We start from the raw sequence: 20438 nt of genomic DNA on the forward strand, positions 1-20438 counted from the left end.
GCATGTGTGGATCTGTGTGTGTGGATCTGTGTGTGTGTGTGTGTGTGGATCTGTGTGTGTGTGTGTGTGTGTGTGTGTGTGTGTGTGCCTTAGACCACAATGTTACTATTAAGGAGCCTACTCCTTTAAAGTCCAAATAACTTATATGTTATGTTCAGAGGTAAACTGGCTCTGTCAGCAAAAACAGCCAAATATTCCATCTAAATGTCAATCGATTCTCAATAGTGATAGGGTTCTAAAACATAAAGCCTTCTATTTTCATATCACTTAAAAAATGATTTAGCAAATGCAACATAAACACTTACTGTACACTGTTTTAACCGGTTTTAACACAGTTGCAGCTGACAGTATTTTCTGATTACAACACTTTTCTGGCATCCTTCTTCCAATACACACAGGTGTTCGGAGCTAATTAGAACAGTCGGTTGCCTCTGTCTTCCGTCGGTCTTCCTTTGACAAGCGCTGTAACATTGAAATATGGCTGTGTGGGAACCCTAACCCTATAAAGGTGTGTAGTAATTTAACCTTTTGTTTTATGAAAAACTTTCTTGATTATATGACAGTAAATACCCAAAGGTATCCAAAGCCGTATCATAAGCAAGGGTTTCAACATGTAGACAAAGCGTTGGGAATATTGTACACAGTCCTGCACCATCGTCAATGCTTCAGCTGAGAACCACAGAGGGAGCCCTCTTTGATAACCCTCCCGTGGTCCTGGGGTCAGGGTGACCCAGGTCCTGTGTGTGGAGGGCTCCCCTTTCTGTGCTCTGCGCTCGCGGGTCAGAGCGACCCAGGCCATGTGCGTGGAGGGCTGGCGCTCTTGCGCTGGCGGGTCAGAGCGACCGTGCCAGCCACTGGTGAGGCGTGTGCCTTCGAGCGTAGTAGAGAGTCTGCGAGTGTGGCGAGGCTGTGCCCGGCTCCCCGCTCTGCGCTCTGTGCTCTGGCCTCCCCGCTCTGCGCTCTTGGGTCAGAGGGACCCTGCAAGCCACTACACAGGTCCGGACGTGCCTCGCTGTGTGCTAGAGAACAGCCGAGTGTTGTAGTTGTGCTCTGCGCTCGTGGGTCAGAGCGACCCAGGCCCTGTGTTTCCAGGGCTCGCGCTCTGCGCTCTGCGCTCCTGAGTCAGAGCGACCCTGTCAGCCACTGGCGAGGCGTATGCCGTTGAGCGTAGTAGAGTGTCTGCGAGTGTGGCGAGGCTGTGCCCGGCTCCCCGCTCTGCGCTCTGTGCTCTGGAGTGTTCTTGTTGCGCTCTGCGCTCTGTGGGTCAGAGCGACCCAGCCAGCCGCTGCACAGGTCCAGACGTGCCCCGCTGTGTGCTAGAGAGCAGCCAAGTGTTCTTGTTGTGCTCTGCGCTCGTGGGTCAGAGCGACCCAGCCAGCCGCTGCACAGGTCCAGACGTGCTCCGCTGTGTGCTAGAGAGCAGCCGAGTGTTCTTGTTGCGCTCTGCGCTCGTGGGTCAGTGCGACCCAGGCCCTGGGTTTCCAGGGCTGGCGCTCTGCGCTCTGCGCTCTGCGAGTCAGAGCGACCCTGTCAGCCACTGGCGAGGCGTATGCCGTGGAGCGTAGTAGAGCGTCTGCAAGTGTGGCGAGGTTGTGCGCTCGTGGGTCAGAGCGACCCAGCCAGCCGCTGCACAGGTCCGGACGTGCTCCGCCGTGTGCTAGAGAGCAACCGAATGTTCTTGTTGCGCTCGTTGCCAGTCAGAGCGACCCAGCCAGCCGCTGCACAGGTCCAGACGTGCTCCGCCGTGTGCTAGAGAGCAACCGAGTGTTCTTGTTGCGCTCATGGCTCAGAGCGGACGAGCGCGCAAGCGAGCCTCGAGCATTGGTCTCGGTCTCCCGCGTAAGCCGGCCCGGCCGGCCCTACGTAGAGTGGATACTAATATTGTCAGCAGCACCCACCCACACCCACACACACACACACACACACACACACACACACACACACACACACACACACACACAAAGTGACCGGCGCCCCACCTGTGCCAAGTGCGCTCTTGCCCGCAGCTCAGCGGACCCGATCAGTGGAGCCGAGCGGCCATGGCCGCACGTTTCACGGCCGCGCAGGTTCTAGAACAGATCTTGTCCAGCGTGGACCAAGAAGACTACTCAGATTGCCAGGAGGAGGAGGAGGAGGAAGAGGTTTCGGAAGACGAAGACGGGGAGGAATACAACCCCGAGCACCGCGAGGTCGACGATGCCTCTTCTCCCTCTTCTGAGGAAGAGCAGCCCGAGGAAGAGCCGCCCGAGGACGAGCACGAGGACGAGCGTGAGGACCGCGGCGAGGAAGAGATCTCCTCGGCCCCGGACCAACGGGAGCCGCAGTTGCTGTCGAAAAACGGCAAAATCGAGTGGTCCCCCGTGGCCTATGGCCGCCGCCGCGGGCCCATCGCGATCTGCCACGTCGGGCCGGACCAGACTCCGGGCCCCACGGCCTATGCCGCGACATCGCGTCCGCCTTCCACCTGTTTGTCACCCCGGCGATAGAAAGGATAATTGTGGAAATGACGAACCTGCACGGGGCCAGAAAATACGGCGACGGCTGGCGAACCCATGGACGCCACGGACCTGCGCGCCTACGTAGGGCTGCTGATCCTAGCGGGCGTCTACAGGTCCCGGGGCGAGGCCGCGGCAAGCCTGTGGAACGCCGAGAGCGGCAGGACCGTGTTCCGAGCCACCATGCCGCTCAAGGTCTTTCACAGGTACTCGAGGCTGCTGCGACCAGGCCAGTCGAGACCCACCAGACTCGCCACGGACAAACTCGCAGCCATACGGGAGGTCTGGGACCTGTGGGAGGCGCGGCTGCGGGCCTCTACAACCTGGGGCCCGACGTGACGGTGGACGAGCAACTGGTCTCGTTCAGAGATACTGTGCTTGTGCTTGTGCTTGCGCGTGTGTGCTCGCGTGTGCTTATATGTCTATACAGAGAGGCAGTGCTGCCGTAGCAGCGGTACAAGCAGCGGCTGTAGCAGCGCTGGCAGCGTGTGTAACACAAAAGTTGGCCCTTGGCCCCCGTGACACAGTAACCACACTAATCTCTTGTCCCCTTTCCAAAAGGCTGCTGTCCTTTCCGTCAGTACATCCCAAGTAAGCCAGCCAAATACGGCATCAAGTCGTGGGTGGCCTGCGAAGCCAACTCCAGCTACGCTTGGAAGATGCAAGTGTACACCGGCAAGGCGGCCGGCTGAGGCCCCGAGAAGAACCAGGGGATGCGCGTCGTCCTCGATCTGACAACGGGCCTGAGCGGTCGCAACGTCACCTGCGACAACTTCTTCACCTCCTACGACCTGGGCCAGCGGCTCCTCGAGAGGAACCTCACCATGGTGGGCATGGTGAGAAAGAACAAGGCTGAGCTCCCGCCCGCGCTGCTCGAGTCCAGGGGCAGACAGGTCCTGTCCTCCAGGTTCGCCTTCACGCCCACCGCCACTCTGGTGTCCTACCTGGCAAAGAGAAACAAGAACGTGCTACTTTTGAGCACGCTGCACACAGAGGGCCACATTAGCGATCGCCGTGACAGGAAGCTGGCCCTCATCCTAGACTACAACTGCAACAAGGGCGGCGTGGACAACCTAGACAAGGTGGTGGGCACCTACAGCTGCAGACGGATGACTGCCCGCTGACCCCTGGTCGTCTTCCACAACATCCTCGACGTGTCCTCCTACAACGCCTTTGTCATATGGCAAGAGATCAAGCCTGACTGGATGCCTGGCAAGCGGAACAAGCGCAGGGTGTTCCTCGAGCAGCTGGGAAAGGCACTTGTGAAGCCGCTGATCCAAAGAAGGCAGCATCTGCCCCGCACCGAAGCGGCGTCAGCCCTTGTCAAAGTCCTACAGAGTGCTACGGCGGCGACGGCTGCGGCTCCTCGTGATCAACAGTGCGAGGGCCCCGCCGCTGGCACGGCCGCTGCCCCGCTCGTTGCCCCGGCCACCGGGGCAAGTAAGAGGAAGAGGTGTCAGCTCTGCCCACCCAAGAAGGACTCCAAGACACACACGGTGTGCTGCAGGTGTAAGAAATACATCTGCAAAGGCTGTTCACACGCCTACTGTCACACTTGCGCACATTGGGCCTTTAGCCAGGACGGGACAGGGTGACCCAGAGGACGCGGGGACTAGACACAATACCAGGACAACGGGAGGGTTAAACAAAAGCTACTGTGTGCCTATGTCACAGGATCAGATAGTTGTTGAGAATCATCTTGTAAAAGCATACCTGCCTCACAAACAAATCTGGGTTGTGTGTTCTGCGTGACTGCCATGGGTTAGCTGATTTCCTGGTATGTTTTTAAAAACATACTGATGGTGTTTTATGAATAATGTATTGATGCATTGCAACAGTATTGGAAACAATAAGAGAAGCAGGTGTTTTTTCTGGACTCTTTTGACTGATTCTATTGTATTAGGGGATAGTGTCATATCTGTCTCTAAAATAACTGTTCTCAAATATTAAGATATGTCATATCACTTTGGTGATGTATAACTAACTGTATTACACCATCACTAAATACACCAACTTAGTTACCGGGGACAATGCACATTTGTTTTCACATTCATTAGAAGGTATTTTGGTATTTTATTAGAGAAAGCAGCAAGTACTCTTCCTGGGTTCCACACAAAACATGAAACATGACATAATAAAAAACATTAATAGACAATAACAGAACTACATATATTTAAAACATCACATATAGCCTACAAATCAGTACATACACACAAAATATCTAGGTCAAACAGGGGAGAGGCGTTGCGCCATGAGGTGATGCTTTATCTGTTTTTTTAAACTGTGTTTGCTGTTCACATGAACAATCACAGATGGAAGGGAGTTCCATGTAATCAAGGCTCTATATAATACTGTATGTTTTCTTGAATTTGTACTGGATTTGGGAACTGTGAAAAGCAGGGCCTAAAATAAAATGTGTGATTCATTTTTGCACACAAATCCTTTGTGTGCAAAAATGACACCAACAAAACACCCCGAAGTGGATGTCCATGCTTTGTAATGTTTCTAAAACAATATATGTATTACTTGTAAGAAGTAATGTGGTAAGTAAATAAACTTTTAACCAAAATATTGGATACAAAAATGTTCACCTACCCCTTTAAGGGCGGGAGGTTACCGTGGTAACACTGCTCCAGTCATTGTCTTCTCTTCCCTAGCTGTTGAAACTCAAACATTGAAAAACAACCTAGCTTGTGAACAAAACAATGTAAATAGCCAAGAAGCACCAGGACAAAGTCTCACTTCAGTAGACTTTCATTTCAAGTTAATGAGACCAACTTTTATGGGTTGCGCAGCACTTCTAAAAATGAGTCTTTCACTCAGCTCTTCACATGTGCACAGCTCCCAGCCAGGCAGTGTTGCAGTGCAATGTGGGACAGGCTATATGATTCTTAGTTCTTTGACTTTGTGCGAAGAATTGACCAACTATGAAACTAAACGGCAGAAATACTTTGAAAACGGCTACTACAGCATTTATTTAGCAATAAATGTGACCATACTTTACTATTTTTATTCACAAATGCGAGTGAAATGCTCACAATGTGGAGCCTTGACCACCTGCCAATGTGTTAGCCACCAAAGCCAAAATCGAACCATATTTGATAGGTGGCGGGTGTTAATTTTAGGCCCTGGTGAAAAGACCCCAGGTGGCGGGTGTTAATTTTAGGCCCTGGTGAAAAGACCCCAGGTGGCGGGGCAAGTGCATGTGTGTAAATTGACTATGCAAACAATTTTGAATTTTCAACACATTAATGTTTCTTATAAAAATAAATGATGCAGTCAGTCTCTCCTCTACTTTTAGCCAAGAGAGACTTGCATGCATAATGTTGATATTAGCCCTCTGAATACAGTGAAAAGCAAGAAGTGCAGCTCTCTTCTCTGCCAGCTGCAGTTTTTCTTGTTATTTTTTTTTGCAGCAGCTGACCATATGACTGGGCAATAATGAAGATAAAATAAAACTAGGATTTTCTTTGTGGAATGTGGTGTCAAAAAAGAAGAGCATCTCTTTGTCACTGTCATTGTCTCCCCATCTTTACAGCTATTGAAATAATATGTTTTGAGCATGACAGTTTACAATCCAAGGTAACACTAAGTAATTTAGTCTCCTCAACTTGCTCAACAGCCACATTATTCATTATTAGATTCATCTGAAGTCTAGAACGTAGAGAATTATTTTTACCAAATACAATTCTCTTAGTTCTAGAGATGTTCAGGACTAGTTTAATACTGGCAACCCATTCTAAAACTGACTGCAATTATTTGTTTAGGGTTGCAGTGATTTCACTAGCTGTGGTTGCTGACTCGTATAGGGTTGAATTATCGGCATACATAAACACACAGGCTTTGTTTAATGCCAGTGGCAGGTCATTAGTAAAAATAGAAAACAGTAGAGGGCCTAGAAAACGGCCGTGTGCTACACCACACTTTATATATTTTTAACATTAGAGAAGCATCCATTAAAGAAAACCCTCTGTGTTCTATTAGATCGATAGCTCTGAAATCACGATATGGTAGAGGTTGAAAAGCCTCAACAACAGGTTCTGTTCAATAATATAAAAGGCTGCACTGAAATCAAACAGTACAGCACCCCCAATCTTATTATTATCAATTTATTTCCAACAATCATCAGTCATTTGTGTCAGTGCAATACATGTTGAGTGCCCTTCTCTATAAGCATGCTGAACGTCTGTTGTTAATTTGTTTACAGAGAAATTGCATTGTCAAAAACAGCAAGCTGATTGGTCAGCTGTTATAACCAGTAAAATGTGATGTACCATTCTTGGGTAGTGGAATGACTTTGACTTCCCTCCAGGTCTGAGGATAAACATTTTTCATATGACAAATAGGAGTGGCAATATAGTCCGCTACTACCATCCTCAGTAGCTTTCTCTCTTAAGTTGTCAAGACTAGGTGGGTTGTCATTATTGATGGACAACAGTAATCTTTCTACCTCACCCACACTAACTTTACAGAATTCAAAATTACAATGCTTTTCTTTCATTATTAGGTCATTTATGCATGCATGTGAACGCACACAGTTTGTTGTTGGCATTTAATGCCTAAATTTGCTTACTTTGCCAATTAAATAGTAATTAAAGTAATTGGCAACATCAAAATGTATTCTTTCTCTTTGTTCAGTTTAGTCACATAATTTCTCAATTTACAGTAAATTTGCCAATCAAATGTGCAGCCAGATGTATTCACCACTCTGTTTGCCTCGTCCCTCTCAACCATACAGATTTTAAATTCCTTATCAATCCACGGGGCCTTAACAGTGCTAGCAGTCAATTTCTTAATAGGTGTATGCTTATCAAGAACTGAAATAAACAATTTCATAAATTCATCAAGTGCAGCATCTGGATGCTCCTCATTACACACTATAGTGAGAAGCTTCCTCTTGAGCGGACAGCTTGATGAAAAGCAGTCTTTATTCAGGTCACCCAGAAAATATAACTCTCTTTTAACATCACACACAATATCAAGCATAGCACATATATAGTTGAAGTCGGAAGTTTACATACACTTAGGTTGGAGTCATTAAAACTAGTTTTTCAACCACAAATTTCTTGTCAACAAACTATAGTTTTGGCAAGTCGGTTAGGACATCTACTTTGTGCATGACACAAGTAATTTTTCCAACAATTGTTTACAGGCAGATTATTTCACTTATAATTCACTGTATCACAATTCCAGTGGGTCAGAAGTTTACATACACTAAGTTGACTGTGATTTAAACAGCTTGGAAAATTCCAGAAAATTATGTCATGGCTTTAGAAGCTTCTGATAGGCTAATTGACATCATTGGAGTCAATTGGAGGTGTACCTGTGGATGTATTTCAAGGCCTACCTTCAAACTCAGTGCCTCTTTGCTTGACATCATGGGAAAATCAAAAGAAATCAGCCAAGACCTCAGAAAATAATTGTAGACCTCCACAAGTCTGGTTCATCCTTGGGAGCAATTTCCAAATGCCTGAAGGTACCACGTTCATCTGTACAAACAATAGTACGCAAGTATAAACACCATGGGACCACGCAGCTGTCATACCGCTCAGGAAGGAGATGCATTCTGTCTCCTAGAGATGAACGTACGTTGGTGTGAAAAGTGCAAATCAATCCCAGAACAACAGCAAAGGACCTTGTGAAAATGCTGGAGGAAACAGGTACAAAAGTATCTATAGCCACAGTAAAATGAGTCCTATAACCTGAAAGGCCGCTCAGCAAGGAAGAAGCCACTGCTCAAAAACCACCATAAAGAAAAGCCAGACTACGGTTTTCAACTGCACATGGGGACAAAGATTGTACTTTTTGGAGAAATGTCCTCTGGTCTGATGAAACAAAAATACAACTGTTTGGCCATAATGACCATCGTTATGTTTGGAGGAAAAAGGGGGAGGTTTGCAAGCCAAAGAACACCATCCCAACCGTGAAACAGGGGGGTGGCAGCATCATGTTGTTGAGGTGATTTGCTGCAGGAGGGACTGGTGCACTTCACAAAATAGAATGCACCATGAGGCAGGAAAAGTATGTGGATATATTGAAGCAACATCTCAAGACATCAGTCAGGAAGTTAAAGCTTGGTTGCAATTGGGTCTTCCACATGGACCATGACCCCAAGCATTCTTCCAAAGTTGTGGCAAAATGGCTTAAGGACTTAAGAACTGAAAAAGTGTGTGCGAGCAAGGAGGCCTACAAACCTGACTCAGTTACATCAGCTCTGTCAGGAGGAATGGGCCAAAATTCACCTAACTTATTGTGGGAAGCTTGTGGAAGGCTACCCGAAACGTTTGACCCAAGTTAAACAATTTAAATACAATGCTACCAAGTAGTATTGAGTGTACTTCTGACCCACTGGGAATGTGATGAAATAAATAAAAGCTGAAATAAATCATTCTCTCTACTATTATTCTGACATTTCACATTCTTAAAATAGTGGTCATCCTAACTGACCTAAAACAGGGAATTTTAATTGTGAAAACTGAGTTTAAATGTACTCGGCTAAGGTGTATGTAAAGATGTATGGCCTATAGTAGCACCCCAAAAGAAGAGGCTTTAGGTGAGGCAGGTGAAAGTGGAACTGAGTCTGAGATGAGCAAATATGAACGTTATCTGATTTTAGCAAGTTATTGATTTCATAAACCTTATTTCTAAGGCAATATTTAATATGTACAATGTTTTGCCGTTTCCTGGGTAGCTTTTCGGAGATATACATAATATGAAGAAAAAAACAGAAAGCATGACAAGAACATTGTCAATCAGGCACGTTTGAGTATCAATTGGTGTATGTACTGTATATGTGATGTGGAGCTGAAGTTGCTGACCCGAAGCTCGGCTCTCTCACTGCTACAAGTATTTTGGGAGGGAGGGTGGACAATGAGCCTGTCATAGTGGATGTAAGCAATGTTCCCACGCTCTCTGGCAGCGATAAGTACTTTACACCTCTGGCGCAAATAGCTTCCGTGTAGTCCTCATTAAGGAAGAGTTCTTGGACCTCTCCAGAACAGCCATCTTGTCCTTAAATGTAAGTAATTTAGCAGATACTCTTATCCAGAGCAATTTACAGGAACAGTTAGGGTTAAGTGCCTTACTCAAGGGCATGTCAACAGATACAGTGCCTTGCGAAAGTATTCGGCCCCCTTGAACTTTGCAACCTTTTGCCACATTTCAGGCTTCAAACATAAAGATATAAAACTGTATTTTTTTGTGAAGAATCAACAACAAGTGGGACACAATCATGAAGTGGAACGACATTTATTGGATATTTCAAACTTTTTTAACAAATCAAAAACTGAAAAATTGGGCCTGCAAAATTATTCAGCCCCCTTAAGTTAATACTTTGTAGCGCCACCTTTTGCTGCGATTACAGCTGTAAGTTGCTTGGGGTATGTCTCTATCAGTTTTGTACATTGAGAGACTGAATTTTTTTCCCATTCCTCCTTGCAAAACAGCTCGAGCTCAGTGAGGTTGGATGGAGAGCATTTGTGAACAGCAGTTTTCAGTTCTTTCCACAGATTCTCGATTGGATTCAGGTCTGGACTTTGACTTGGCCATTCTAACACCTGGATATGTTTATTTTTGAATCATTCCATTGTAGATTTTGCTTTATGTTTTGGATCATTGTCTTGTTGGAAGACAAATCTCCGTCCCAGTCTCAGGTCTTTTGCAGACTCCATCAGGTTTTCTTCCAGAATGGTCCTGTATTTGGCTGAAAAGCAGGCCCAAACCATGATGCTGCCACCACCATGTTTGACAGTGGGGATGGTGTGTTCAGCTGTGTTGCTTTTACGCCAAACATAACGTTTTGCATTGTTGCCAAAAAGTTCAATTTTGGTTTCATCTGACCAGAGCACCTTCTTCCACATGTTTGGTGTGTCTCCAAGGTGGCTTGTGGCAAACTTTAAACAACACTTTTTATGGATATCTTTAAGAAATGGTTTTCTTCTTGCCACTCTTCCATAAAGGCCAGATTTGTGCAATATACGACTGATTGTTGTCCTATGGACAGAGTCTCCCACCTCAGCTGTATATCTCTGCAGTTCATCCAGAGTGATCATGGGCCTCTTGGCTGCATCTCTGATCAGTCTTCTCCTTGTATGAGCTGAAAGTTTAGAGGGACGGCCAGGTCTTGGTAGATTTGCAGTGGTCTGATACTCCTTCCATTTCAATATTATCGCTTGCACAGTGCTCCTTGGGATGTTTAAAGCTTGGGAAATCTTTTTGTATCCAAATCCGGCTTTAAACTTCTTCACAACAGTATCTCGGACCTGCCTGGTGTGTTCCTTGTTCTTCATGATGCTCTCTGCACTTTTAACGGACCTCTGAGACTATCACAGTGCAGGTGCATTTATACGGAGATTTGATTACACACAGGTGGATTGTATTTATCATCATTAGTCATTTAGGTCAACATTGGATCATTCAGAGATCCTCACTGAACTTCTGGAGAGAGTTTGCTGCACTGAAAGTAAAGGGGCTGAATAATTTTGCACGCCCAATTTTTCAGTTTTTGATTTGTTAAAAAAGTTTGAAATATCCAATAAATGTCGTTCCGCTTCATGATTGTGTCCCACTTGTTGTTGATTCTTCACAAAAAAATACAGTTTTATATCTTTATGTTTGAAGCCTGAAATGTGGCAAAAGGTCGCAAAGTTCAAGGGGGCCGAATACTTTCGCAAGGCACTGTATATCAGCTAGTTGGTTTGGGGATTTGAACCAGAAACCTTTTGGTTACTGACCAAACACTCTGAACTGCTAAGCTACCACTATTGCTATCAGCCTTCACCGATGTCAGGGAAGTGGTGAGAAGTATTGTTGATGTTCTCAGACTACCTGTAGCAGTAACAGCAGAGGCAGAGGAGGCAAGGCAGGGCCAGAGAGGATGTAGTCAGATATACAGAGATACTGGATGTAGTCTACTGTAGTAGGCCTACAGGTTGGAGGTGGTTCTCAGAGCTGGGCTGTGTAGACAATAGTTTCTATGGCATCACAAATACACACGTATAGAGTAAACACGCAATTGGAATAATGTATATTAAGCTATCGACAAATATAGTTAAGCACTGAGTTACCTCATTTATCCGTCATGACTGACTGTTGCACTGCATGATTGTTGTGTATGTGAGCCAAGGTGAAGTGAGTTCATTACTCATCTGCTGACACAGAGAGAGATGGTCACATTACAGTAGCAGCACCCTCATCATAGGATTAGAGGTTAGTTGGCCACACACACACACACACACACACACACACACACACACACACACACACTACATCATGTTGTTGCCATTGTATAGGACACTGTATTTTTCCAGGACTGTGAGATTACAGCATGGTTTCAGTCTTAAACAGTCATTTTACGGTAATCCTGACCGCAGAAAACTAGTAAAGACAACAGACATGTTACGCATCAAAATATTGTTAGTTTAAAGTCAAAATCAGGTTTTTGATGAAATTGGATGATATTTAAAGGAAACCAGATCAAAGTCTTCTTGGTCATGAAAACTTGGCCATGGAAACCAGATCATCTTGACCATGTTCTGTTATAATCTCCACCCGGCACAGCCAGAAGAGGACCCACCCCTCATAACCTGGTTCCTCTCTAGGATTCTTCCTAGGTTCTGGCCTTTCTAGGGAGTTCTTTCTAGCCCCCGTGCTTCTACACCTGCATTGCTTGCTGTTTGGGGATTTAGGCTAGGTTTCTGTACAGCACTTTGTGACATCAGCTGATGTTAGAAGGGATTTATAAATACATTTTATTCATTGATTGTTTTATTTTGTTGTCCTTAAGCCATTTTGCCACAACTTTGGAAGTACGCTTGGGGTCATTATCCATTTGGAAGACCCGTTTGCGACCAAGCTTTAACTTCTTGACTGATGTCTTGAGATGTTGCTTCAACATACCCACCTAATTTTCCTTTCTCATGGAGCCATCTATTTTGTGGAGTGCACCAATCCCTCCTGCAGCAAAGCACCCCAACAACATGATGCTGCCACCCCCGTGCTTCACGGTTGGGATGGGGTTTTTCTACTTGGAAACCTCCCTTTTTTTCCTCCAAACATAACAATGGTCATTATGGCCAAACAGTTCTATTTTTGTTTCATCAGACCAGAGGACATTTCTCCAAAAAGTACGACGATCTTTGTCCCCATGTGCAGTTGCAAACCATACTCTGACTTTTTTTATGGCGGTTTTGGAGGGTTGGAATCTTCCTTGCTGAGCGGCCTTTCAGGTTATGTTGATATAGGACTCGTTTTACAGTGGATATAGATACTTTTCTACATGTGTCCTCCAGCATATTCACAATGTCCTTTGCTGTTGTTCTGGGATTGATGCACCAAAGTACATTCATCGCTAGGAGACAGAATGCGTCTCCTTCCTGAGCGGTATGACAGCTGCCTGGTCCCATGGTGTTTATACTTGGGTACTATTGTTTGTACAGATTAACGTGGTACCTTCAGGCATTTGGAAATTGCTCCAAAGGATGAACAGTAGTACCTGCAAGACACCAGTCTCAACATCAACAGTGAAGGGGCAACTCTGGGATGCTGGCCTTCTAGGCAGAGTTGCAAAGAAATAGCCATATCTCAGACTGGCCAATAAGGCAAAATAATATAGACACTGGACAGAGGAACTCTGCCTAGAAGGCCAGCATCCCAGAGTCACCATTTCACTGTTGACGTTGAGACTGGTGTTTTGCTGGTACTATTTAATGAAGCTGCCAGTTGAGGACTTGTGAGGCATCTATTTTAATGTACTTGTCTTCTTGCTCAGTTGTGCACCGGGGGCTCCCACTTCTCTTTCTATTCTGGTTATAGCCAGTTTGCGCTGTTCTGTGAAGGGAGTTGTACACAGTGTTGTACCAGATCTGCAGTTCCTTGGCAAATTCTCGCATGGAATAGCCACTTCCTCAGAACAAGAACAGACTGACGACTTTCAGAAGAAAGTTCTTTGTTTCTCGCTATTTATCGGCTGTAATCGAACCCACAAATACTGATGCTCCAAATACTCAACAAGTCTAAAGACGGCCAGTTGTATTGCTTCTTTAATCAGAACAACAGTTTTTAGCTGTGCTAACATAATTGCAAAGGAGTTTTCTAATTATGAATTAGCCTTTTAAAATGCTAAACTTGGTTTAGCTAACACAGGGTGCCATTGGAACAAAGGAGTGATGGTTGCTGATAATGGGCCTCTGTACACCTATGTAGATATTCCATATAAAATCAGCCATTTACATCTACAATAGTCATTTAAAACATTAACAATGTCTACACTGTATTTCGGATCTATTTTATTTTATTTTAATGGATGAAAAAATGGCTTTTCTTTCAAAAAGAAGGACATTTCTTTAGTATATGTCCGTTATGTGTATGGGGGGTCAATTAAGGAAGATATCCTCTTCTGGAAACCAGGACAACAGGAGATTATATTTTTAAGGTACTGGACATCTTTGTGACATCAAATGGACTCTGGTGGTCAACATGTGTTGGTATCTGTACTGATGGCACAAAAGCCATGACAGGGAGACATAGTGGAGTGGTAACACGCATACAAGCAGTTGCTCCCGACGCCACTTGGGTACACTGCAGCATCCACCGAGAGGCTCTTGCTGCCAAGGGAATGCCTGACAGTTTGAAAGACGTTTTGAACACTACAGTGAAAATGGTTAACGTTGTTAAAGCAAGGCCCCTGAACTCTCGTATTTTCTACGCTATGCAATGATATGGGCAGCGACCATGTAACGCTTTTACAACATACAGATGTGCGCTGGTAATCAAGGGGCAAAGTATTGACAGGCTTTCACGATGACGAGTTTGTCACATGACTGGCCTGTCTGGGTGAGGTTTTTTTCTCGCCTAAATGATCTGAATCTAGGATTACAGTGTCTTCACTGACATTTTCAACCTCTGCCTGACCGAGTCTGGGATGCCTACATGTTTCAAGCAGACCGCCAACGTTCCTGGGCCCAAGGAAGCGAAGGTAACCTGATTAAATGATTAGTTCCCCGTAGCACTCACTTCAGTAGCCATGAAGTGCTTTGAAAGGCCCAGTACATCACTACGGCCAAGCTTTCATTATCCATGCATAGTCACTTCACCCCTACCTACATGTACAAATTACCTCGACTAACCTGTACCCCCGCACATTGACTCGGTACCAGTACCCCAGGTGGGTGATAAACATTGGTGGTGGACAAGGTGGACAAGGTTTTCCCACCTTACCATTCAAAGCACTTACCTTGGAAGTGTGTGATTTTGTGTGTGCAGAAAGAGTGAGTCTATAGAAAATAGTGTGTTTGTAAGAGTGTATGTGTGTGCGCCATAGAGACATTGTTGGGTGATCGGGTATCGGTCTCTGTTTGTGTCTCTGTCCCTGTCCTTGTCACTGCCTCTGTCTCTCGTATCACAAACTGCAGACACTACCCAATGAAAGCTAATTTCTGGGTATCGTCTGGCCCAGTGGGTTTACTGTGGCACTCAAGTTACTTTTTTTGTCCCGAAAACTGTATTGATTTTGTGAAACAAGAGATTGAACCTAAACAATAATCCAAAATCAAAACCGGTTAAGTCTTAGTAAAACATGAATTCCTTTATTAAGTCAATAAGAAAGCCCTGTAAAGAACATCAAAACACCAAGGCCCTTAGTCAAAACTAATACCAATACATGCAGTAGGCCTACATGTCTTTCATATCATAAATCATATCATAAATCTCAACAGTTACATCCCTACTCGGATTAGGGCCGGAACACAGAGATCTGATCCAATGGTATTTCTCTGAGGCTTATATGTTGTCAGACAACGTAAATTATGGCCAGAACCACCATTCGTCCATCATTTTTTTCTGACCGTCAAAAGTTGACATGAAGTTGACTTTGGAAGCACTTTCAACATGCTTTGAACATTCTGTTTCTAACTTGTCCTGATATGGAGATGTATGCTAATGTCCTTTTGAATGATATTAGTAAAACAAACTAAACCAAAATAAACTTGGTGTGCCTTTGTGTCTCATACCCCTCTGCTGCCCCTTCTTGGTGATATTGGGGAATTGCAACGTGATGCTAAAGTTAGGACTGCTGCTTTGTCACTAGTTATCACAGCCACAGAGTCAAAATTGTCTATATTGTCAAAATTAATGAAAGCAAAAATGTTCTTCTCAGTCTTCATTTAAGGTTAGGGTTAGGCATAAGTTTAGCAGTGTGGTTAAGGTTAAGGTTAGGGTTAGGTTTAAAATCAGATTTTTGGCAGAAAAATTGTTGCTCAGTTGGCAGCGCTTGGCACGATTCCCAGGACAACCCATACTTCAAATGTATGCATGCATGACTGCAAGTAATTCTGGATAAAAGCGTCTGCTAAATGGATAATGTATTATAGAAATAGGTGGGGTTTAGCCATAATTATGACTTTGTGGCTTTGGTAACTAGTGATGATCAATCTGCTGCCCTCCGTTCAGGAAATAGGGGAGTTGCAGATGTGTACTGGAAATGCTGCATTCCAGTGTTGAGATGGTTGTTCACACCTTGATGGTGCTGCAGCCTGGTGGTGAGATGGTTGATCACACCTTGATGGTGCTGCAGCCTGGTGGTGAGATGGGAGCATTACACCTCGATGGTGTTGGCCATGCGCAGACAAAGGACTGAGTCGGAGGGGACATCCACGGTGCTGATCTCATTTCCATCCAGACGCACCGTCCTCAGTTTGGAGAAGTTAATCACGTCCACGACACTACAGAAACTACCCAGGGTAAACTCTACAAAGATAGAGGGAGAGAGCAACAGAGAGGGGAGGGAGACAAGTGTGGGAGAGAGCCAGCCAGAGAGGTAGAGACAGAGAGTGATATTGTTTACATTCTGGCATTCAGACAAAGAGCAAGTGTGTTTCTTCAACTTCTAAATGCTGCTGAAATCACATCATTAGACTATGGACGTGTCTTACCTGCAGCATTGTGTAAGTGCATCTGTGCACCACAGCCACACTATGTTGCACAACCACATCACATGAAGTGTCCCAAGCACCTTCCCACCTACTGTAACCTACTTTCCCCCCAACCTCAATGGAGCATTGTCATCATGGACTTCAATGGAGCATTGTCATCATGGACTTCAATGGACAGCCAAGATGTTGTGTGCTCATACATGTGCATGTGTATGTTCTGCTTGCATGCAAACATGCATACTGTATACAGTTTAAGGATATGATATGTGGTTGCTGTTGATCCTCAGGGGCCTCCGTAGTTCATGTCATGATGAGATGACTCATAAATCAGTTTTGATTATGCTTAATTAGGTTGTCAGACATCACTAATTACACATACCTTTGATGTGGTTGGCCTGTAGGTAGAGGTGCTCTAGCGTCTGGCTGACGGGGGGGATCCTCTCCAGCTGGTTAAAGCTGAGGTCCAGCTCCACCAGGCCAGTCACGTTGAAGGTGTTGGGGGGGATGCCCTTGTCCGTCAGCTGGTTGTGGCCCATGCGAATGTATTGCAGCTGGGAGAACTTACTGAGGAATCCCTCTGGGACAGCGCTGATGGCATTAGACTCCAGGTACAGCTGGTGGATGCGCTCTGGGAGGCTGTCTGGAACCTGGAGGGGTCAGTCAGTCAATCAATAGATCACTTGATCAATCAATTCAAATGTATTTATATATTGTGTTTTTACAAAAGTATTTTTGACTAAGTGCTTCACAAAGAGAAGACAGAAAAGTGGAATACACACACACACACACACACACACACACACACACACACACACACACACACACACACACACACACCCGTTACACTACGGTACCTTTTTCAGCTTGTTGCCGCTGACGTCGAGGAGTGTGAGTGAGTTCAACCCCCTAAGAGATGTGCCCATCTCCGTCAGAGCGTTGTCATGGAGATACAGGATGGTCAGGTTGTCCATGCCCTCCAGGGCCTCTGGTGTAATCTAGGCAACGACAACAAAACAAACTTTATTGAAATGATTGCATAAAAACAGTGATGAGGCCCAGAACACTTGTGGTCTTTCCAAGAGTGTGTTTTTTTTACATGCCTCTTTGACACTTGATTGAAAAACATCTGGATGCACTTCACAATCAAAATAAAGACTGAATAAAGATGAAGAAGAATAAAAGTGTTTGAAAGTGCAGTGGTGATGAAGGGTCTGAATGATGCCGTTACCTTGTTGATGTTGTTGTTGTTGAGTCTGAGGTCTCGTAGTGAGTGTGGCAGGTTGGGGGGAACACCAGTCAGGTTGTTATGTTGTAGGTACAGACGCTCCAACCCTTGCAGCTTGGCAAACGCCTGGAATACAATGATGAAAAAAGTATGTTATAATCTATGTAATGATTGGTTGATCGAAGCCTAGTGTAGTGTAGTCTAGTGCTGTATTGTGACGTGCAGTGAAGTGTCATGTTATATAGAGTAACCTACCCTCTTGCCGATTTTGTCTGTAGACAGCGCGTTGTGATGCAACATGACCCAGACTAGGTTAGTAGTGTTAGCCAGGGCGGAGTCTGGCAGGGCGGTGATCTCGTTGTGCTGCAGGTACAGGTACTTCATCCTGGAGGGCACGGTGGGCATGGCTGTCAGCCCCCGTCCGTCACAGTACATAGCGATAGGAAAGGTGGGCGGGCAGTCACACTCATCAGGACACTCCCCCCCGGTGGTGTCAGCCAATAGGGATCCCTCGTTGTAACCGCGACCATGCAGGGCGGACAGCCAGAGAAACGGGTCCTGCCTGTCTGGCATGGCAACGGATAGCGCCATGATGCATACCAAAAGGAACACGCACACGCTGCGCATGGTCACACACGCAGGAAAGAACTCACACACAAGTCTGCTGCAGCTAAGAGAAGAGAAAGAGAGGAGACTTAACCAGAGTTCAGAAATGTGAGTTAAACCTACCTGAACATCCTGTAAAATACTCCAAATGACAGTGGAAAAATAATCATCAACCAACCTGAACCTGCTGTATAAAAAAGGGTCCCAAAGAAATTAGAGAACATTGTAAAGGACCCATACTCTCCCATTGGGAGTTGAAACTCATAAATTACCATCAAGACATTTCTCTGCCCCCCTTTGTAAAAACAACACATATGAAAGTAATGCATTCTTGCTACCAAAGCTTTAATACATAATAAACTCCTGGAATGACCGGAAAATGTAGATGCTAAACATCAAAACACCATAACCAAAGAAAAACCCAAGTCAAATGTTATCTATCAAAATGTAATCTATCACCACATGAAAAGAGAGGAGAGCTACAGGGGATCAGCACACACACACACACACACACACACACACACACACACACACACACACACACACACACACACACACACACACACACACACACACACACACACACACACACACACACACACATACACACACACACAAAACAGATGAAAGCAAGCCAAAGAGCAGCTGCCCATCTAAACAGCAGGCACTATTGACTCAACACTAGATATACTGCATGTTAAATACTGTACATTACTGCAGGGGCAGTATTTAAGGATCTTTCTTCATCAGGTAATGGATCCACAGAGGAGAATGTTAAAAAGAGAAGAATATATAAATTAATGTACACTCTTAGAAAAAAGGGTTCCAAAAGGGTTCTTTGGCTGTCACCACAGTGTTCCATGTAGAACCCTCTGGGAAAAGGGTTCTACAGCCCAATAGGGTTCTACCTTGAACCAAAAAGGGTTCTACCTGGAACCAAAAAGGGTTATCTGATGGGGACAGCCAAATAACTCTTGTACAGCTAACCTTGTGGGGATACATAATTCAGTCCCATTCAAAATCATATTTTTAACCCCTAACCCTAAACCTAACCCTAACCCGTACTTTTACCCTAACCCTAATCTTAACCCTAACCCTAAAACCTAACCTTAACCCTAACCCTAATCCTAGCTCCTAAACCTAATTCTAACCCTAACAATAATTCTAACCTTAACCATAAACCCACTAGAAATAGCATTTCACCTTGTTGTTAAAATGTTTGTTTGTTTACTATTCTTGTGGGGAATTCTGGTAGTTAAACACGTCCACACACACACACACACACCCATACAATATTTGTGCACACACGCACGCACGCACGCACGCACACACACACACACACACACACACACACACACACACACACACACACACACACACACACACACACACACACACACACACACACACACACACACACACACAAGAAAACACACATACAATGCTCATGCACACATGCACACACACACACAAACACACACACCTACCTACCTGACCAGTGAGAACCAGTACCTCTTGAGTCCCTCTTGAGAGGCTGTGCAGGACTGAGAGGGTCTTTGCCAAACACTTTATGAAAACCTCTCTCTCCTTCACTTCCTTCCCTCCTCCATCCCCCTCTCCACCCATCCATTCCATTCCTCTCGACCCCCCCCACTCTACTTTTGGTAGCGTCCCCCTGCCTTTTCTTTCCTCCCTCACCCTTTCCTGTTACCACACACAACCCTGCCCATCTGCTCCCTCCTCTCCTCTGCTGAGTGTTCTTGTCTCAACAGGCAGAGTGTTTGGTTGTTCAGAACATAAGAAGACGATCGCTGAAAGAAGCTGAATACTGTATTTGGAAAACACATTCAGATGCTGTACTCTACTGATTCTGCAAAGCTGTTCAACCATGAAATTCAATAGAAACTGAACAAAATTAAGCCTGACATAAAAGCATTCCAAAAAGACCACAGTATCGTCCTTCTCCTGAATCTCTTTGGCCTTTTTCTACTTTCCTCACTCTTTATCTCTCTCTTTCCCTTTCTGCCTCTCTTCCCCTGTCAGGGCTCTCTTTATCTCTCTCTTTCCCTGTTTGCCTCTCATGCCCTGTCTGCCTCTCTGAATCTCTCTCTTCCCCTGTCTGCCTCTCTGAATCTCTCTTCACCTGTCTGCCTCTCTTACCCTGTATGCCTCTCTTTATCTCTT

The 20438-nt window shown here is 45.3% G+C and overlaps 1 protein-coding gene and 1 pseudogene across 3 annotated transcripts; one reads left to right on the forward strand and one right to left on the reverse strand.

The window, feature by feature from the left end:
• Window positions 1–556: 556 nt before the first annotated feature.
• Window positions 557–4090, forward strand: LOC149982631 (uncharacterized; annotated as a pseudogene).
• Window positions 4091–15052: 10962 nt separating this feature from the next.
• fmoda (fibromodulin a) lies at window positions 15053–19911 on the reverse strand. Of its 3 annotated transcripts, none has more exons than XM_090241692.1 (7): window positions 19746–19911; window positions 17904–18318; window positions 17652–17774; window positions 17278–17418; window positions 16803–17070; window positions 16050–16238; window positions 15053–16007 (listed from the first exon to the last, which is right to left on the reverse strand). In XM_090241692.1, exons 2-6 carry the CDS (start codon window positions 18273–18275, stop codon window positions 16087–16089), a joined length of 1056 nt encoding a protein of 351 aa, XP_090097818.1. In that variant the 5' UTR covers window positions 18276–18318; window positions 19746–19911; the 3' UTR covers window positions 15053–16007; window positions 16050–16086. The 3 variants fall into 3 exon arrangements, with proteins under 3 accessions (XP_090097818.1, XP_090097819.1, XP_021466040.2); XM_090241693.1 differs by having other exon boundaries at window positions 19767–19862; XM_021610365.3 differs by having other exon boundaries at window positions 15053–16238; window positions 19767–19889.
• Between the last annotated feature and the right edge of the window lie 527 nt (window positions 19912–20438).

Source organism: Oncorhynchus mykiss, chromosome 7 (assembly GCF_057628025.1).
Source record: "Oncorhynchus mykiss isolate SJ-2025 chromosome 7, ASM5762802v1, whole genome shotgun sequence".
Lineage (NCBI taxonomy): Eukaryota > Metazoa > Chordata > Actinopteri > Salmoniformes > Salmonidae > Oncorhynchus > Oncorhynchus mykiss.

Coding starts and splice junctions, on each gene's coding strand:
- fmoda (XM_090241692.1), bottom strand. CDS start 18,275: ATGCGCAGCGTGTGCGTGTTCCTTTTGGTATGCATCATGGCGCTATCC. Junction 17,775..17,903: donor CAGACAAAATCGGCAAGAGG/GTAGGTTACTCT, acceptor ATTGTATTCCAG/GCGTTTGCCAAGCTGCAAGG. Junction 17,419..17,651: donor ACAACAACAACATCAACAAG/GTAACGGCATCA, acceptor GTCGTTGCCTAG/ATTACACCAGAGGCCCTGGA.